General features: G+C 38.9%; 1 protein-coding gene across 5 annotated transcripts in view; it reads right to left on the bottom strand.

Moving 5' to 3' along the window:
- Nucleotides 1-1,672: 1,672 nt before the first annotated feature.
- LOC104610234 (putative CDP-diacylglycerol--inositol 3-phosphatidyltransferase 2) overlaps nucleotides 1,673-16,846 on the bottom strand; it is a 28,786-nt gene continuing 13,612 nt past the window's right edge. For all 5 annotated transcript variants that reach the window (XM_019199906.2, XM_010276758.3, XM_088899823.1 and 2 more), the window contains 3 exons: nucleotides 16,729-16,785; nucleotides 16,529-16,627; nucleotides 1,673-1,952 (listed from right to left, as the gene is read on the bottom strand). In XM_019199906.2, the coding sequence (XP_019055451.1) occupies nucleotides 1,893-1,952; nucleotides 16,529-16,627; nucleotides 16,729-16,785 (216 nt within the window). In that variant the 3' untranslated portion in view covers nucleotides 1,673-1,892. The remainder of the gene's footprint in view (nucleotides 1,953-16,528; nucleotides 16,628-16,728; nucleotides 16,786-16,846) is intronic.

Below are 16,846 nucleotides of genomic sequence, written 5' to 3' on the forward strand. Positions count from 1 at the left end.
ATAAAAGGCGCCCACCTTGTCATCTTGTCGCCTAGGTGGGCGCCTAGTCGCTAAAAGTCAAGGCGTTTGGGCAAGGCACCCAACCAAGGGCACCTAGTTGCCTAGGCGACGCCTTGACAACTATGTAACTGACAAAATACTAATGGATGGACCTAAGTGTCGATTTTTAAGAGTTCAAGGTACTCAAGTGTTGTAATAAAAAGTTTAGGGTACTTATCTATCACCATTCCCAAAGTACAAGGTACCTATATATAATTCACCATTAATTCAACACCACAAAAAAAATATGTTTTAATTAGATGCAATAGTAGGAAACTGGCGCAAATGACTAAGGAATTATCTGCTATAAGTTTTAGTAATATTCCTTGGCAAATAGCATCCCTACTAAGGCATCAGAAATTGACAGTGGTAATGCCCCAAGTGTATAAAAAAAACAAATGACCATGGAATTATCTGCTATACAGAAAGACACATACATAGGCTATCTAATCAATCAAGAGTAAACATGCCAGTATTCCATACACCTGAGGCCAAGCTGAAGTGAAAAAAAATAATAAAAAGAAGAGCATTACCTTAGATTTAGACCTATTCATGGACCAGGTTTAGGCCTTGACAGAAGGCAGAGCCCAAAGCAGTGTAAAATATTCATGACTGAGCCCAAAGCCCAATGTGAACAGATCTAATTAAGAAAATGTATGGCTTGAAGGACTGAAGGTTGAAGTCCATTTTTAGCCATACCATTTGCTATATTTAAAAACATAGTTCAAGTTAATTCATTTAATCCTCCCTAAATAATTAGATATGTTAAATCTATGCTATTATCAACAATCAGTGTGGATGTCGCAAGGTGCCACCCAGCTAGTTGGCAAGGTCTCCTGCTGGTTGTAGCAGAGACTTTGGGATCAAATCCCGCCTGTACCTGGGTTGGGAGATGAGCTACCACCGTTGTGTAGCCCTTCAAAAAGATATCAAAAAACAAAACTAGTTTGGGTCTCATCATACCATTCAATCAAATGAAAAATAACCATCTGAGGCGGAAAAAAAAGAACAATTAACCTGGTAGAATCCTTGTTCCACGAGTCTACCGTATCCAATATCATAGCAGATTCTCAACTCTACTCAGCAATGCTTTATCCCAAACATATGATTTCACACAATTTGTTCTGTTATTCCAGCTTAATCAATTTCATTTTGACCCTCAAATCATTTTTCACTACTTCAATCTACATACCTTTGCATTTCCAATATGCAATTGTCTTGGCTTGCCACTGGACCAGCTTGACTTGATCAGAATCAATTTGTTCCAACATGCGGAGGTGCAACTTAAGCCAGGTTAGGGTTGGAAAATATGAACCTAGCTTTGACTTCGGAATGGTTGAAAAATATACTCGCATGCCTATGAACTGTCCACACTTTCCAGATTTAAATATTAACTTGATTATTTTAAGAAATTAGAATCTATCTAGATCAATAAGGATTGATCACCTCAGGCAATCGAATGAAGTTCACTTTCGCTGCTCAGCAAAAATCTGCATATTTTCTGAAATGAAGTTGGAACTCTAATTCCAAATCATCGTTATAGATACCAATATTAAAAAGGAGTGCAAATAAACTTGTAAGTTTGTCACCATGTCTAGTGGATACTAGTGTAACATCTTTGCCTTGGAACAAATTGGGTAGAAGAAAGCCATGAAGATTTATTACAAGCACAATAAAATACAGACAGAAAACAGTATCTAACAACTGTTATAATGTTTACATGAACAAAGTGGTAAAACAGAATTACCTTTCTCTTTAGTCTACAATATGAAAATGTAGCATTTAAGAAACTTGAGACATGAGACTAATATGGGAACCCCCACCCAGCTCTAGAAAAAGTAAAGGGATAAAAATTAGGGCCTACGCCTTCTGTTTGTATCATAAAGAACGCATGCATCTGCTGCAGTCTTCATCTGAAACCATTAAAAAGATTAAATCACTCATCTACCAAAAAAAATAAAAGATTAAATCACTCCAAATTATGACAATTCATTCATTTAGAATAGGAGATAAAATAAAATCTGATCATAAATAAGACCTAGAGAGTTCATAGCTCATAGACTATACTAGGTCAGTAAGGCAGAAAGGATTCCGGATCATTGTTGTGCTCCGATCACCCATTAGATAAAGACACGTCATTCTACACCAGTAGAAGTCAGTTAAGATCGAGCTCACTTGCACGAGACTTTCACTAATATGGAAAATCTTGGGGAGGAGGTTACACAAGAAAGGAACAGCTTTATAGGGGGACATAGACTGAAGCAAGGCCTTCTTGGTCAATCTGGTCAGGCTGGCAAAATGTCTGATAATGGTGTGGTGGGCCACGTGGGCACCAGTAGGGAGGGAACAATTTTAAATGCTCAGACAAGTGGAAATAGGCCAGCTAATAAAGAGCTAGAAGCCCATTCACTAAACTTGGGACTGGTCCATTTCGAAAAAGGGGGGCCCACTTGAGTTGAAAAAAGAGAAGAACAAAGGATTTAATTGGGCCAAGCAACCGTCTTTTAAAGAGGCTTCAGCCTGCACCCTTTAAATGGGCCAAGCCCTTTGAAGGGGTCAACCAGGATGGTTCATTGCGTCCATCATCGTTCTCCACTCAAAACTTACCATAGACCAGGGACCAAGGGCAGGAGAGCTCTCTTTGTTAGGCACCTTCAGCGATTGTTAGATGAGTGTCTCTGGATTGCTGCAATCCTAAGAACAAGAAAACTCTAATGAACAAGCTTGTTGGAGGTTTGGAGGATTGCTTCTTGTTGAGCAAAGACAAGACCGAGTCAAATGATTCTGATGCCTCAAGTCTTGGCAGTGTTTTTTTGGAATATATCAGGGATTTCAAGAGGATGAAAGTCTTCATATAGAACAACTGTTCTAGGAGGAAGAGTCGGGGGTTCATAGGAAAGAAGGAATCTCCTTCAGCAGTGGTTTTGTTCACTGCTCCTTGGAATCAAAAGCTCCTTTGGAATTGCAACAATCGCATGGTCTCCCATTGACAATTCTCAACTCCCCTCAATGGGACTCCAGTTAAATATCTTCCTTTTGACTAGGGTCAAGTGCCTCCTACCCAGTTAGTTTAACTATCCCTAGTCTGTTGGAAACCGACTCCCTTGGACTGAATTCCAATCCAGTTGCTCAGTTGCACAGGCATCCTGCTGAAACCATATCTCCAGGTAGGTTTGTCAATAAGTTTAAGTCTACTAATGAGTTTCCTGTGCCTGTTTCAAAGACATTTCAGCCCCAACCCACGTCTGTAGGTGCCCACAAAGAGAAGTTAGGAGGGTTAGAAGGTGAGGCTGACACAAGGAAAGTGGAGGCTGGTTGCAGGAAACATGGAAAATGGATTTGGAATACGGTTTGTGAAACTTTTGAGAGCTTGTTAAATAATGAAGTGGGGAAAAACTTGTAGTTGAATTGGCAAGGGAGTTAGGTCTGAAGGTAAAAGAATTAAAGAGTGTCAAAGTTAATTCCAAGAAGAATGGGGACAAGGAAGCTCAAAGAAAGAGAGTTGATGGGTGTTGAAGAATAAAAGTAGCAGAAGATTCAGAATTTAGTGCAAGGGGGGGGGGGGGGGGGGGGGTAAGAAGGACGACATACAAATAGAAGATAAGGTGGATTATGGATTAGGGGTTTGGACAGTGCTAGGAAGAGCAGGGTAATAAAAGATTTGTAGAGGAAGGAAAATCTGGATATCATGATGTTATAAGAAACATAAGTGGCAAAATAGAAAATGGGTGAGAAGTGTGTGAGGCTCTAGAGGCATAGGCTGGTCCTTTCTACCATCATGGGGGGCTTTTGGGGGTTTAATAATAATGTGGAGCGCGAGGTGCTTGAACCATTGGATGATGGATATACATGGGTGTTAACAAATGTCTATGGTCCCAACAGATGCAAAGAAAGGGGCATATGTGGGTAGAACTCTTTGATATCAAGAGATTCTGGAATGGATCATGGGGTTTAGGGAGACTTTAATGTAGTCAGATTTACAAATGAAACAAATAATCCTACTCAGATGGTCTCTACAAGAAGAGATTGCTACCCAACAGGAGATCTTCATTTTCAATTTGGCATGGGAAGAACATTGGTAGGGTTGATGACAAGAACTTTACCACGAGTTACTTCCAAGAATTGTCCACTTAATATTAAAACTAAGGATTTCTTGAGTGGCCCCAAACCTTTCAGATTTGAAAATATGTGGCTTATACACCCAGGCTTTATCTATAAGGAAGAAGAATAGTGGAATGAAGATGTTTCATAGAAAGATACAAAGAAGATCAAAGAGTGGAATAAAGAACACTTTAGAAGAATTAAGGAGAGCAAATTATGTGCAACTACCCAAATTGAGTAGTTGTAATGGATGGTCAGGGGTAACAGGGTCTTGAGATGGTCTTTGAAGAAAGATTTGGAAGAAATATTGTTGAGAAAAGAGATATTGGAGGCAAAAATCGAGGTACCAATGGATTAAGGAGGGGGATGGCAGTACCAAGGTGACATTTGGCACATCTTTTTGGCATGTCTTTTGATCTGTGGAAAGCTCAAAAGACCAACAAATAGTCTTTTCCCATTTGCTATCATGTAGACCGAAAGAATCAAAGACAAGCACACAAAGACCAAAAAAGCTGAAAATCGAGAAGCTTCAAAAGAAGCTTTCGTCTCCCCCGTAGGTTGAACCCTGTTTTGGGCTACTTTCTTGGCCTTGATTCCTAAGAAGGGAGAGGCATTTTTTTATGGATGAGAGAAAAATTTATTAATCACAAAGGTTAAGAGTTAAGCATCCCAAGGCACGAGATGCGACCTTTCTAGAAAAAACTAATTACGACTATTGAAACTCAACTAGAGCAAGTTACTAAGTATCCCAATAAAGAAATTCCCACGAAGCCCATTGTTTGGCTAATGAATCAGCCACAACATTTGCCGATTTGCTTACCCACTAAACACTATTCATATAGCTAGTTAGCTATTTCACTTTTTAGAGGTCTATATTGCTCCAAATCACAAATCCGAGTTCAAGAGCCACCCCACAACCACCTAAGAGTCAGATTCAATTTGTAAATGCTCCAGAAAAGCTGGTTTGCGACCTGGATCCCTTGTACAGCAGCTAGTATCTCTACCCTTGTAAAGTCTCCCACTCCCTACTGGTCCTGAAGATGAAGAGATAGTGCTGTTGTCCTTATTTCTTAAAACCCTTCTATACCCTAAGGTTCTGGATTACCCTGGCTACTCCCATCGAAGTTCAGCTTATGACACCCTCCAGAGGAGGTGCCCATTTGACCAAGCTTCTATTCTTCCTAGTAGAGGTATTAGCCACTACTAGCCAATTTCTACAAAGATCATCAAAGGAATAGTCAGCAAAGAAGTTTAAAGTTTTCAGCCAAAGGATTGCCCTTGTCAAAATACATTCATTCACTTCAAAGAACTTGCAAGAGAGCAGCTATGATACATTTTTACATTCTCCCGCTTCCTTGCATGCCACCCAAAAGTAGATGTGTGGCTACCCGAACAAGACGGATTAAACAACATACTTACATTAGATGGCAAGTTCCACCTACATCCAAACAAAACAAAGATCCAATTCTATAAAGCTGCACCAAAGGAACAAGAATGCACAAATTAGGTAAGGTCTCTCAATTTGCAAGTTCTCTAATGTATTGATCTTATCATAATAATCTTCCCAACTAAAAACAACAATTCTCCTTTTTTTTGGGGGGGGGGGGGGGGGGGTGGGGGGGGGGAGGGTGGAGGGGTGGGGGTAGGGGGTGGATGTCTAGCCCAAACTTCTTTAACAAGGAATACCAAAGGAGCAAAGTAGGAATAAATGGATTTGAAGAAAGAAGCACAAGGAAAGGTGCCTTTTGCGCGAGGGGAAGTCCAAGCAAACAGACTCAACCACAAATAACAATTCAGAAGCACAAGTGGACTCATCATCCCTTAACCCTCAATGAAAGCCAAAGTCCCAATTCAAAGACACCAGAAGAACCGGAGTAGATACAAATCGACTTTCTTTTATAAAGTGAAGGAGAACAAAGAGAGGTGAAGATATCTTTGAGGGGTTAGTTACCCTCCCAAACATCTTTCCAAAATTGAATAGAAAGCTTCATACCTGACTAAACTGAGGAAACAAGAGAGAATAATTGTGTATAGCCTTCCAAGTTGTTATGAGAGTAGCCAACATATGATGACATCCCACCCATCCTCCGAACAGCCATGAATGCTAGCCACCACCTCATGCCAAAACCTCTCTCTCTGAAGGCCATCTCCACAACCGCTTTCTTAGTAGAGCTTTATTCTTATGAACCAAATTCCCTATGAAATTATCCTTTTTCACTTCCCCGATTCCCACAAAAAATTCCTCATTACCTTTTCCTAATTTTGTAACTTCTCTACGCCTTGATCAAAGTCACTCTACGTCCTATAGAGATGTAATTCTTTTTCCAAGCCGCCAATCTTTTTTCAATTTTTTCAACAATAGTAACCCAGATCCAACTCTCTTTAGGGTTGGCACCTAAAGCAACACCTAGGTAGGTCAAAGGACAAGAACAGGTGGAACAATCCAAACAACCTGTAATAAGACTCTACCTTCCATTCCTCCGAATTTATTCCAACCACATCTTTTTTCAAATTTGATCTTCAAGTTGGAGGCACTCTCAAAGAATTTTATTATATTCTTAAGATTTGTCATGCTTCTTAGGTCACTTCCTTCATAAAAGATAACAATATCATCTTTTACCAATATCTTATACATGCAAATCACCAAACTAATCGGTCTAAACTCTTTGGAATGTTTAGCATCTATCTTTTTGGGAACAAGAGCTAAAAAAGTGGCATTAACTCCAAGACTAATGACACACCTATCCTCAAATTATCTAAAGACCTCTATTATCTCTTCTTTAACTACAAACAATCTTGATAAAATGCCATAGTGAAATCGTCCAATAAAGCCAAAAATCTATCCATAGAAAAGACAGTTTGCCCGATCTCCTCTTCCTCAAAATTTCTTTCTAGCCAATCCCAAATAGGTTTCACTCAAACTTGGCCAATCCAAATCAGCCACACTCACTCGACACTCTTAACGATCTTTAAAGAGTTTATTCTCTTTTGGGATAGGATTCTCACTTGACACTAATGATCTATTACCGGCGATAGGATTCTCTTTTGGGAAGACACATGGATTGGTACTTCCACCCTTAAGGACCTTTATCCATCTTTGTATTCCATCTCCCTTCTTAAAAGCAAACCCATTCAAACTTTTGTTTCTTTCTTCCAGTCCTCTAGCTTTGGTTGGAATTTGGGTTTTAGATGAGATCTACCTGAGAGACTCTGAACTTGATCAAGCTACTATGTTGCTAAAAACCTAGACATTGTTTGTTTGGACATTTCTAAACCTGATGCTAGAATCTGGACTCCGAATTCTTTGGGTCTTTTTTCACTCAATTGTGCTCAGTCTCTAACCCTTAGCCTTTCTTTTGGAGGGTTGTTATCATCTAGAACTAATTTCATGCCCTTTTGTTGTAAATCTTTGGGAAAAAAAACTGGTCTTTTTTGGGTGTACGTGGACTATGCCTCTACAAATCAAGGGGCTTTTCGACCCTACAACATTCAAGTGGAGATGTGTTAGGGCAGCTTTAGTATGGACAGTTTGGGAAGAAAGAAATAACAGGATTTTTAATTATAAAGAAAGGGATGTAGCTATTGTCTGGGAAGCTGGGAACCTATTAAAAACTCTTCCTTAGTTAAGGATAAACCTATTGTAGACCGGAAACCCCCAGAAGAAGGCTTCATAAAGCTCAACTTTGACAGAAGCAGCCATAGCAATCCTGTACCTTCTGGTATTCGGGGCATTTTTAGGAATGAAGAGAGACAGATTGGTGCCTTATACTCTGGCCCAAATGGAGTGGGAGTGCGGTAAGTGCATAGATGCAAGCTGCTATATAGGGTGCACAGATTGCTAAAGAGTTGGAACTTTGGGAGGTTGATCATTGAAGGCAACTCTAAAGTGGTAAATAGGTGGTTAAAAGACCTAGAGATAAGGAGATTCAAGTGGCTTACTTCTAATCTCATAGCAAGAATTCAGTGGGAGAGGAGGTTGGCAAATGGGCTGGCTGACCTACTAGCTAAGCAAGGGGTGAACAGGGATCACTTATTTTAGGCTCACTTGTAATTTTACTTTGATTTTACTTTGTTTTGTAAGGCGCAACTCGCGTCTTCTAGGATAACACTGGCTTGTATCCAATTGCCAATTTACTTTATTTATTTTTCCTAATAAAATTCTTCATGATTCATAAAAATATAGATCTTTAAAGAGTTGATTTGAAGTGAGCAATGAAGCAACTAACCATCTCCTCTTGAGAAGTTATTTCAATTCCATCAACCTCAAGTTTGGCCATCAAATTTTTCCTCCTCCTCCCTCAAAAAAGATCTCTTCAATTTCCATCTCAATTCTCATTCCTATACACTCGTCATCCTTTGAGATTTCTATTTGGGTCATCAAGGTTGGTTTCAGTTCCTCCAATCTTCTAGAAATTAACTCCTCTCCATTTCACCCCCTCATCTCTTCACTCACCATTTCCAAAAGGTTCTTAGCAAACTCTATAGGGCAATGGTCAAAAACAATTCTAGGCAATGCTTTAGCCATCGAACCCACCAATGACTCTCCCAACCTTCCTTGGAAAGGAATTTGTCTAACTTCGAACAAGTCGAGCTTTCCCAAAAATTGGACAAAGTAAAATTGGCTTGTAGTAGAGGGAGCCCCCTTGGTCCAAAGCTACTAATCAATTCATTGAACTTACTCGTACCATAGTTTTCAAGGCGCCAAGGCGAAGCTAGGCGACTGGGGGCACCTTGTCGCCTAGTCGCCTAGGTGGGCACCTAGGCGTCACCTAGGCGATGGATTTTTTATGTTAAAAACATAGATCCTAGGGTAGTTCCTTAGGTACTAACCATATTTTTTTAATAATTATTCACGATTTTCACAAGTACAGTATAAATTTCATATTGAAGTATAGAAAAACAACATATTCATGAGAAGAAAAGAAAGAAGGAAAATAAAATTCAAAAAATATATGGGCTGAATCCTTAAGAAGAAAATAAGGAAGAGGAAAATGTGTTGATTAGGTAAAATTTTAATTTCTTCCTTATTGGTTTAGGTTTTCAAGTCATTGAGGGTTCAATACTGCATTTAGCAATGTTTGTGTTGATTAAACCCTAATAAATAAGAAAATAATAAAAAGAAATTAGTATATAAACACACAAAATGATTATATTAGTTTAATAATGTCTATTTTATAATTATAATCTCAAAAAAGAAGGAATAAAAAAGTATTTTTATAGTAGGAAATAGAAAACTGCTTGGCGATTAGGCAAGGCAAGCCTCAAAGGGCGCCTTATTGCCTAGGCGTCACCTAGGCGGCCCGCCTAGGCATCACCTTGACAACTATGACCCGTACTAGTCGTGATGGGCCATTAGGAATTAGTTTACTAATTTATGAATCATATTACATTATAATCTTCCCCTAGATTATAAAAGGTAAAGATTTCATTAGAGAGGAAGGTGATAAGGAATTACCCGAAAGACGGACGAAAGACTTCAAACTAACTATAAGAACCACACACCCGCAAAGCACTCACCGAAACACCCACTACTACCCTAAACAAAGCACCACCCCTATAAACCATCATCCCTAAAGAAAACAAAACAAAACAAAACCTTCCACTGAAAAAGCTCTACAAATCCCCTAAAAAGCACACCCTAATCCTCCCCTTCAAACCTTTCCACTTTCCCTAAATCATCCTCATTCCAGCTTTCTCCATCTTCTCTTGCTAAGACATTCCTTGTCCACCACCTTCTCTTGCTAAGACATTCCTCAAAGGCTTTTCTAGCAAACTCCTCCCCTCCCTAGAAAAACACACCACGCCCCATATCCACCTACACATCTCTATTAATGAGGTATTAAATGGGCCTGCATCCTTGCCTTAGCATCTTATTAGCATGAAATAAATCATGCACCTCCTTAGAGTTGAAACCACCCTCCTTTCTTTCCTCCTCAGCCTAAACATCCTCCACCATAGTTTCTGATTCCGAATAAATATGATCCGCTCTACAACTCTCATCGGCCAATAGTAGCACCTTAGCTCCCTTCCTCTTCTCTTAAATATTTTTTATAACTATTCATAGGCCCTACCCCTAAAATACCATCCTCCAGTTGTGAAAACATCGTAGTCACATGTACAATATGAAAACACATTGCCAACAATCTTCTTAATCTCAACCACCTTCCCTCTATAGCCCAAGTCACATGTATAATATGATAATCACTTCCTCATCTTCAGCTTGAGACCGAACTAACTCAAGAGCTCAAGAAATATGGTCATTCTCCAAGTTCACCACACCTTTATTTTTAGCTACTTCACTAGTAACTTCGCTAGGCACTTCACCACTTCCCATAGAAACTTCTGATCTACCCCCTTTCTCCAAACCAACCACCATGTCATCTGGAAGAGTCCCTGCGCCATTAGCCAAAGACACATCAAAGTAACTAACCCCCACCTGAGCCGACTCAATACCAATTGTCCCTTGTTTAGAAGCAGCCATAGGCAAAGCCAAAACATGATCCTCAGAATGCCGCAAACCAACACAATAGAACCAATGCATTGTAAACTATTATCCTCAGTCTTACCTCCCCAAAGTCATCATTGGTATTCTTATCTCCTTGGCTCTCATAATTATGAATCTTCCAAACCCAATTGGCTGTCTCTCTAGATCTTCTCTTTCGCATGTTGTTCCTCAATAAAAACTTTGCCTTTTTGAGGAAGTCTGAACTTCTAAATTAAAAGCCCCTTCTCTTAAAAAACTTTAACCTATTCAAATAGTAGCCAAAGAAAGCCCTAACACCCTTTGGTTTTAAGTGATTATCCTTGTTTAAATCATATCTTAAAATAACCCCATTCAACATTTTCAATTTCCAAGATCTTAAAATCCTAGCTATCCACGTGTCTGCTACTAAAAAAATCCAAATTACTGTTCACAAGCTTCACACATTTTCACCTTCACATCACCTTGAATATCTAACAAAGCCTTCAAAACGCCCATGTCTTCAACCTTTGCTCTTCCCTTAACAAACCTGGCCCAAGTCCTAGGCACAGCCCTTTCAAAAGGCAAACGCTTGGTGCACCTAGGTGAGCCTAATGAGCCTTGCACCTCTCCGAGAACCACCTATTTGGTAATGTTGTTCATTCATTCGTCCTACTAAAGTATCTACTTAAAAAAGCAATTAAAATTATAAAATCATTATTTTTTTGTGTGGGAACCAAGAATTTAGGACCCAAACATGGATTTGTTTGGGCATGCCTCGAGGAGCATGGGACAAACGCGACTCGTAGAATCAAGAATGTAATATGTTTTACATCACATTAGCTACTTGAAGTAATGCAACTGAGGAAAAAACAGAGATGATGGGTTTTACATGTTTGAAAATGTTTTATATGCTTAATTTTATTTTTAAATTCTCATTTGAATATGCTTTACATGTTATGCTTATGTATTTTAATTTTAGATAATAGGTTTTTAAAAACATTTATTTTAAAATTTAAGTTTATATTTTTTATTAATATTATGTTTTCTTATTTTTTGCTTTTTTTAATTTTTTAACTTTTTATTTTTTAGCATTTTTTTATTTTTGTGCCTTGATTCAAAAAGGCACGTGTCTCGCCTCGCCTTGCGACTTGCGCCTTAGGTGCAAATTGACCCATGTGCCTTTTTGCGCCATGGGCTTTTAAAACACAGTTAACAAAGAGACTTTTCGACTTTCAATGGTTTGAAACAAGTGGACGACAAAATGTACTGCTCCCTCCCGCGAAACCAATCTTTAAAGCCTCCTAACCGGATAAGTTCCACCACTAATCTCATGTCATACAGTTCTCCACCAAAATTAAGCACCAACAAGATGTCATTACCAAGTGACCCTCTTTCACCTCCACCGGGACACATGTAGCTACCAAGTTCTTCCATATGCATGTCCTTGAATCAACTTGCTTGAATTTTCCAATGCATCCACAATGGCTAAATAGGTTTGGAAACACCAAGCATGTAAGGGGATGTCGCAGTAGACATTTATCCACACCAAACTTGAAGAACCCAACTTCCTCAATGCCCCAGCTGGAGGGCTCCATCTCCCTAGCTTGAGTTCTGGGCATCAAAACTGACCTTATTTGTGATTGAAAATGTCAAGCACTTCTACATTGCCGAAAGAGAAAAAAAAGAATCCTGCATTGAGTTTCCACACCTAAAATGCAATAGATAACTTTTCAATGTCTAGATCTATGTTCACATATCATCCAACCAAGCACATTTTAAGAAACCTAATATGATTGTGTGTATCATCGATCAAATTTAATCTCACTTCTTTCATGGTTATTCCACATAAAACTACAATAGATAACTTTCATTGTTTACTCTTCAGCCCATAAGCCTTGGATTCCATAAAGCAATTCCTACAACTCATTCCTCTTCAGCCCATCTTCCACCATCTTGAACTTTAGGGACACAGAAAATTTGCTATCAATTCCTCAGGTGGTTCTACAAACATCCTCTCTCCAAAAAGTAACTGTACCCCCCAAAGCTCCTAAGGAGGGAGTTGAGCACCAACTCACTTCTCTTGCTTTCACCACACCTCTAGCCCATCTTCTGTCTAATTCTGCAAGTTTAGTCTCCTATAGCATCACAATATCAGGTCTATCTCTTTTAAGTAGGTCCCTAATCAATCTCCTTTTTCTTGCACTTCCTTCTCTCCCCTCTTCCACTTAATTCAATATCCCCTTCAATGTTCAAAATTAGTCTCTCCACTTCTGATGTTCCTCCTTTTCCTATTCTTCTTTACCACAAATTTTCCATAAAGTCTATATTTCCCACTTCCTTCTCCACTCTTTGGGAACTAAAATATGGCTCTACCTTTTCTGGGGTTACATTCATCAACTCTTCCTTCTTATTTTCCTCCAACAACGCACAAATCTGCTCCCAGATCTTCTCTAGTAGTGATACAAGGGTACCTGTTTCAGTAACAGAAACCAGATTAGTACCCAAAAACAAATGGGCAAGTGTACCTGAACCTGTTAGGGTGAGTGAGAAAAGCCCCTTCCCTCAGTCTGGTTCAGTTGTGGAAGTAAACTAGGTTTAGCCAAAACTTCTTCACCCCTGCATCCGAACTTACCTTAGGAAGCTTTCCCTTCAATTGTGTTTCTACGTAAAGTGTCAGAGTTGTTTCAAGTCCCTCTAGACCGATATCCTGAAGAGGCTGAGTTACTGAAAGAGGCTCATTTGGCAAATGAGTTGTATCCTGCAGATCCTTAGTAAGGCTTGCTAATACCTTTGCAGCACACCAACTACAAGAGAATCAATTTGTTCATAACCATTAAAACTCAAGTTTTTTTCTTTCTCCTCTTTTCCAAGGCCAGTCAGAGCCAGTACTTCCTCCTCTATGAACAAAAACTTAGTATTTAGACGACCCTCCTCAAAGACTAAGGGTCTCTCCAATATACTAATCAGAAAAGTCTACATCTTCTGTCAATATCTCCAACTCAAGATTCTTGATCTCACTTCGTTTGACACACCTAGAATTGCATCGGTCCTGTGAGAGACGAAAGGCTTTTTTGAAGGTATCAACTTTAACGAGCTAGCAGGCCTCGTTTGAGCTCTTCAAATGGTTGGAAGAGCTAAAAGAATATGATGCTAAATGATGTTTCTCGTCTACCTTAGATGCTCCCCCTGTCACGTGCTTCTTTAAAATTTCAACTTCCTTCTTATTAAATGGGTCAGCTGGCTCTGGCACTTTCAGAGAAAAATTAAATTTGGGCCTGTTAGACACTGAATCAGATCTAGAAATAAAAGGCCCACCAGCAATTAAATTGGCAAGCACGTGATTTTTTGGAATTACACACTCCCCTGTTTCACTCAAAGGGTCACCCCCTAGGCATTGGTTCACCCACCTTAACCAAAGAACTCCTCCCCTTTGAATTTAAAGGGTCTAGCCCATTCAAACAACTCTCTTTTGCACCAGAAGCTAGTGTAGAAGTTCTGTTAACTATCAAGCCTTTTTCTTGTTCCTTGCGTTTCTGACTATCCATAATACCCAATTCTTTTGGACTACTTAAAGTTTGTCTATCTATTTATGTGAAAGTTCCCTCCCTCTTGGTTCCCCAGCCCCAATCTGCCACATAGAGCCAGTTCTTCAACTTTTTATCTTCAACCTTGACTAACCTCCCTCTATAAAGCAACTTCAATGGAGGAGGCCAACCGCACAAGTACGAAAACCATCAGCCACTGATAGTCACCTTCAATGGTATCTCCTTTGGTTTAATTCCACTCAACAGAAGAGCTGCAGAATGTAGATCTCCCCAAAACTCACCAAGATGAGCTCCACAAAACAATGCAAAGGAAGTTGCTACACCATCTTCAACTGAATAGGATTTTGATTTGAAAGATGGAGACCATTTAAACAGTGAAAAAGTCTTCAAGCCATCTTGAATACTTAAGGCTTCAAGATCTATCAAGTTTTCACAAGAATCCAGCACTGCCTTGGCACTATCAAAAGAGTTAAGATTAATGTATTCCTCAGTATCAGCTAATCATCAAGAGATCAGCAACCTTCTTCAAATCCTAAACTTGTTTTTTGGCTTCAACCACTGTCATACTGTCCCATTGCTCTTTCTTGAAATTTGCAATCAAAGAGGGATTACTACTACTGTATGCCATAGCAAAGAACTGCTTAGGGCTCTTACCCACAAACAAGAGAGGAATGTCAAGAAACGATCTACGGTCATTTTCTACTTTTTACATCACCTTCCTTTTCACTAGTTTTCTTCGGTCTAGGAAAGTTGTCAAAACATCAGCCACACATTGCTATCCTCGATTATTCTCCCTTCAAGGAAACAGACCAATTGTTTTCTTCCTTCAGCAAAGAACTCTGATAGAGAAACGAAAGATCCCTTTGCATTCCTTTTGCTCTCCACTACATCCATTTGATTATTTTCCATTCAACCATCTCTCAGCCTTCCACTAGAACCATACCCATCTTCATCTTCATTTCCTTATCTACAAGCCAAGTCCTTTAATCCACATCTCCACTACTTTGAACTCTTTGTGGAAGGCTATTCATGGCATTCTTCCCCATTTCCTAAGCTTTACCAAGTATGATGTGTGTATAGGAGATAGGGTTCTTTTTTCGGAGGATGTCTAGATTGGTAATTCTACTCTCAAGGATCCTTTTCCCTTCTTGTATTCTCTGTCCCATTTTAGAAATAAACTCATTCATAGGCTTGTCTCCTCTCAGTTTTCTAGGCTCAATTGAAATCTAGGTGTCAAAAAAATCTGAGAGATCCAGAGGAAAGAAATGCTAAAATCTTTAACGATAAAGAAAGGGATGAGTTTACTGTTCAGGAGTGCATTTTGAACAAGGCTATCATTTGGGCTAATGCTTTGGATCTCTTCTCACAATTCTTCTTTGATGACCTTTGGAGAAACTGGAAATTGATTGCAAAACCCACTTTGGTCAAGAACAAGGCCATAGAAAATTAGAACCCTCTGAGAAGACATTATCAAGCTAAACTTTGAAGGTAGCAGCCTTGGTATTCCTGGGACTTCAGGTGTTGGAGGAGTTTTTAGAAGTGCGAAAGGACAAATAGTTGCTTTGTTTTCTGGTCCAACTGGAGTCAGAGACTGTAGCTTGGTCCTTTAGGGGGCAATAAGAAGATTCAAATAGCTAATTTCCACCAACATATTACTGCAAGTTCAGTGGGAAAGGAGAGATCAGCTAATGGATAGAGATCATTTATTTTACGCTGGGCTCATTTGTAATCTTGTTTTGTTTTTGAGGCCGCAGCCCGAGCCTCTTTATGGGTATTTTATGCTGTATCCTCTGATAGTTTTTATTTAATCTTTAATAAAATGCTTCTCATTACATATAAAAAAAGAGAGGTCAGAGGTGGTTAATAATAGCATATCTACATCCATTTTTAAGCAGGTCTGTGTACTTCACAGAAATGGAAGAAGAGTGTCAAGCAGCAAAATAGAGTACAATTTTCAAAAGGAAACACAAAGGTAGAATCTATCCTAACATCCCAATCTGGCTTATGACAACAGATAGTAACTCAATGAGTAATAAGTTATTCACAAAAAGTTGTCAAGAATTGTGCATGATCATGTTGCTGCTATTGTCACCATTAAGTCAATGTTAGCAAGGTAGGAATAGAATATGTATAATTATGGGTAGATGGCCCATTTTAAGTTTTTGTTTGAACATAATTTGGTAATTGCATCTAGTAAGATGACCAACATCATGAATTGAATCTTTATTTTTTCCATTTTCCACTAGTCCTCATTTTTTCATCATTCTAGAGAAAGCCAAGAAGAATTCTCAACAACACTGACAATTAATTGCACACTAGGTCTAATTAAAAAAGTCGTTACACATATAAGTTTTAATACTTTGTAATAGTATGGATTTACCTGTATAACATTAACCATTTGCTTGATTGCCCACCCAAAGAGAGCTAAAATGACTAGAGGAGATAGCAATGAACTCTCTTTCACAGCATCCACTAAAACCTAGCATGAAAGAATACACGAACTAAGCTAATCTTGGAAAAACATGTATAAATATTGACATTGGAAAACAAAAATTGAGATAAAAAAGAACAAAGGCTTACTCTTATGACACTTTCAGGTTCTTTTTCTACAAGAAGGAAAAGGATGATGTAAAGTACCTGTGCATCCAAGCATACTCTTTTCAAAATATATGAAGAAGAAAACTCGTGAAATTTATTT

This window comes from Nelumbo nucifera, chromosome 3, assembly GCF_055504915.1.
Source record: "Nelumbo nucifera cultivar China Antique chromosome 3, China Antique-T2T, whole genome shotgun sequence".
Taxonomy (NCBI): Eukaryota; Viridiplantae; Streptophyta; class Magnoliopsida; order Proteales; family Nelumbonaceae; genus Nelumbo; species Nelumbo nucifera.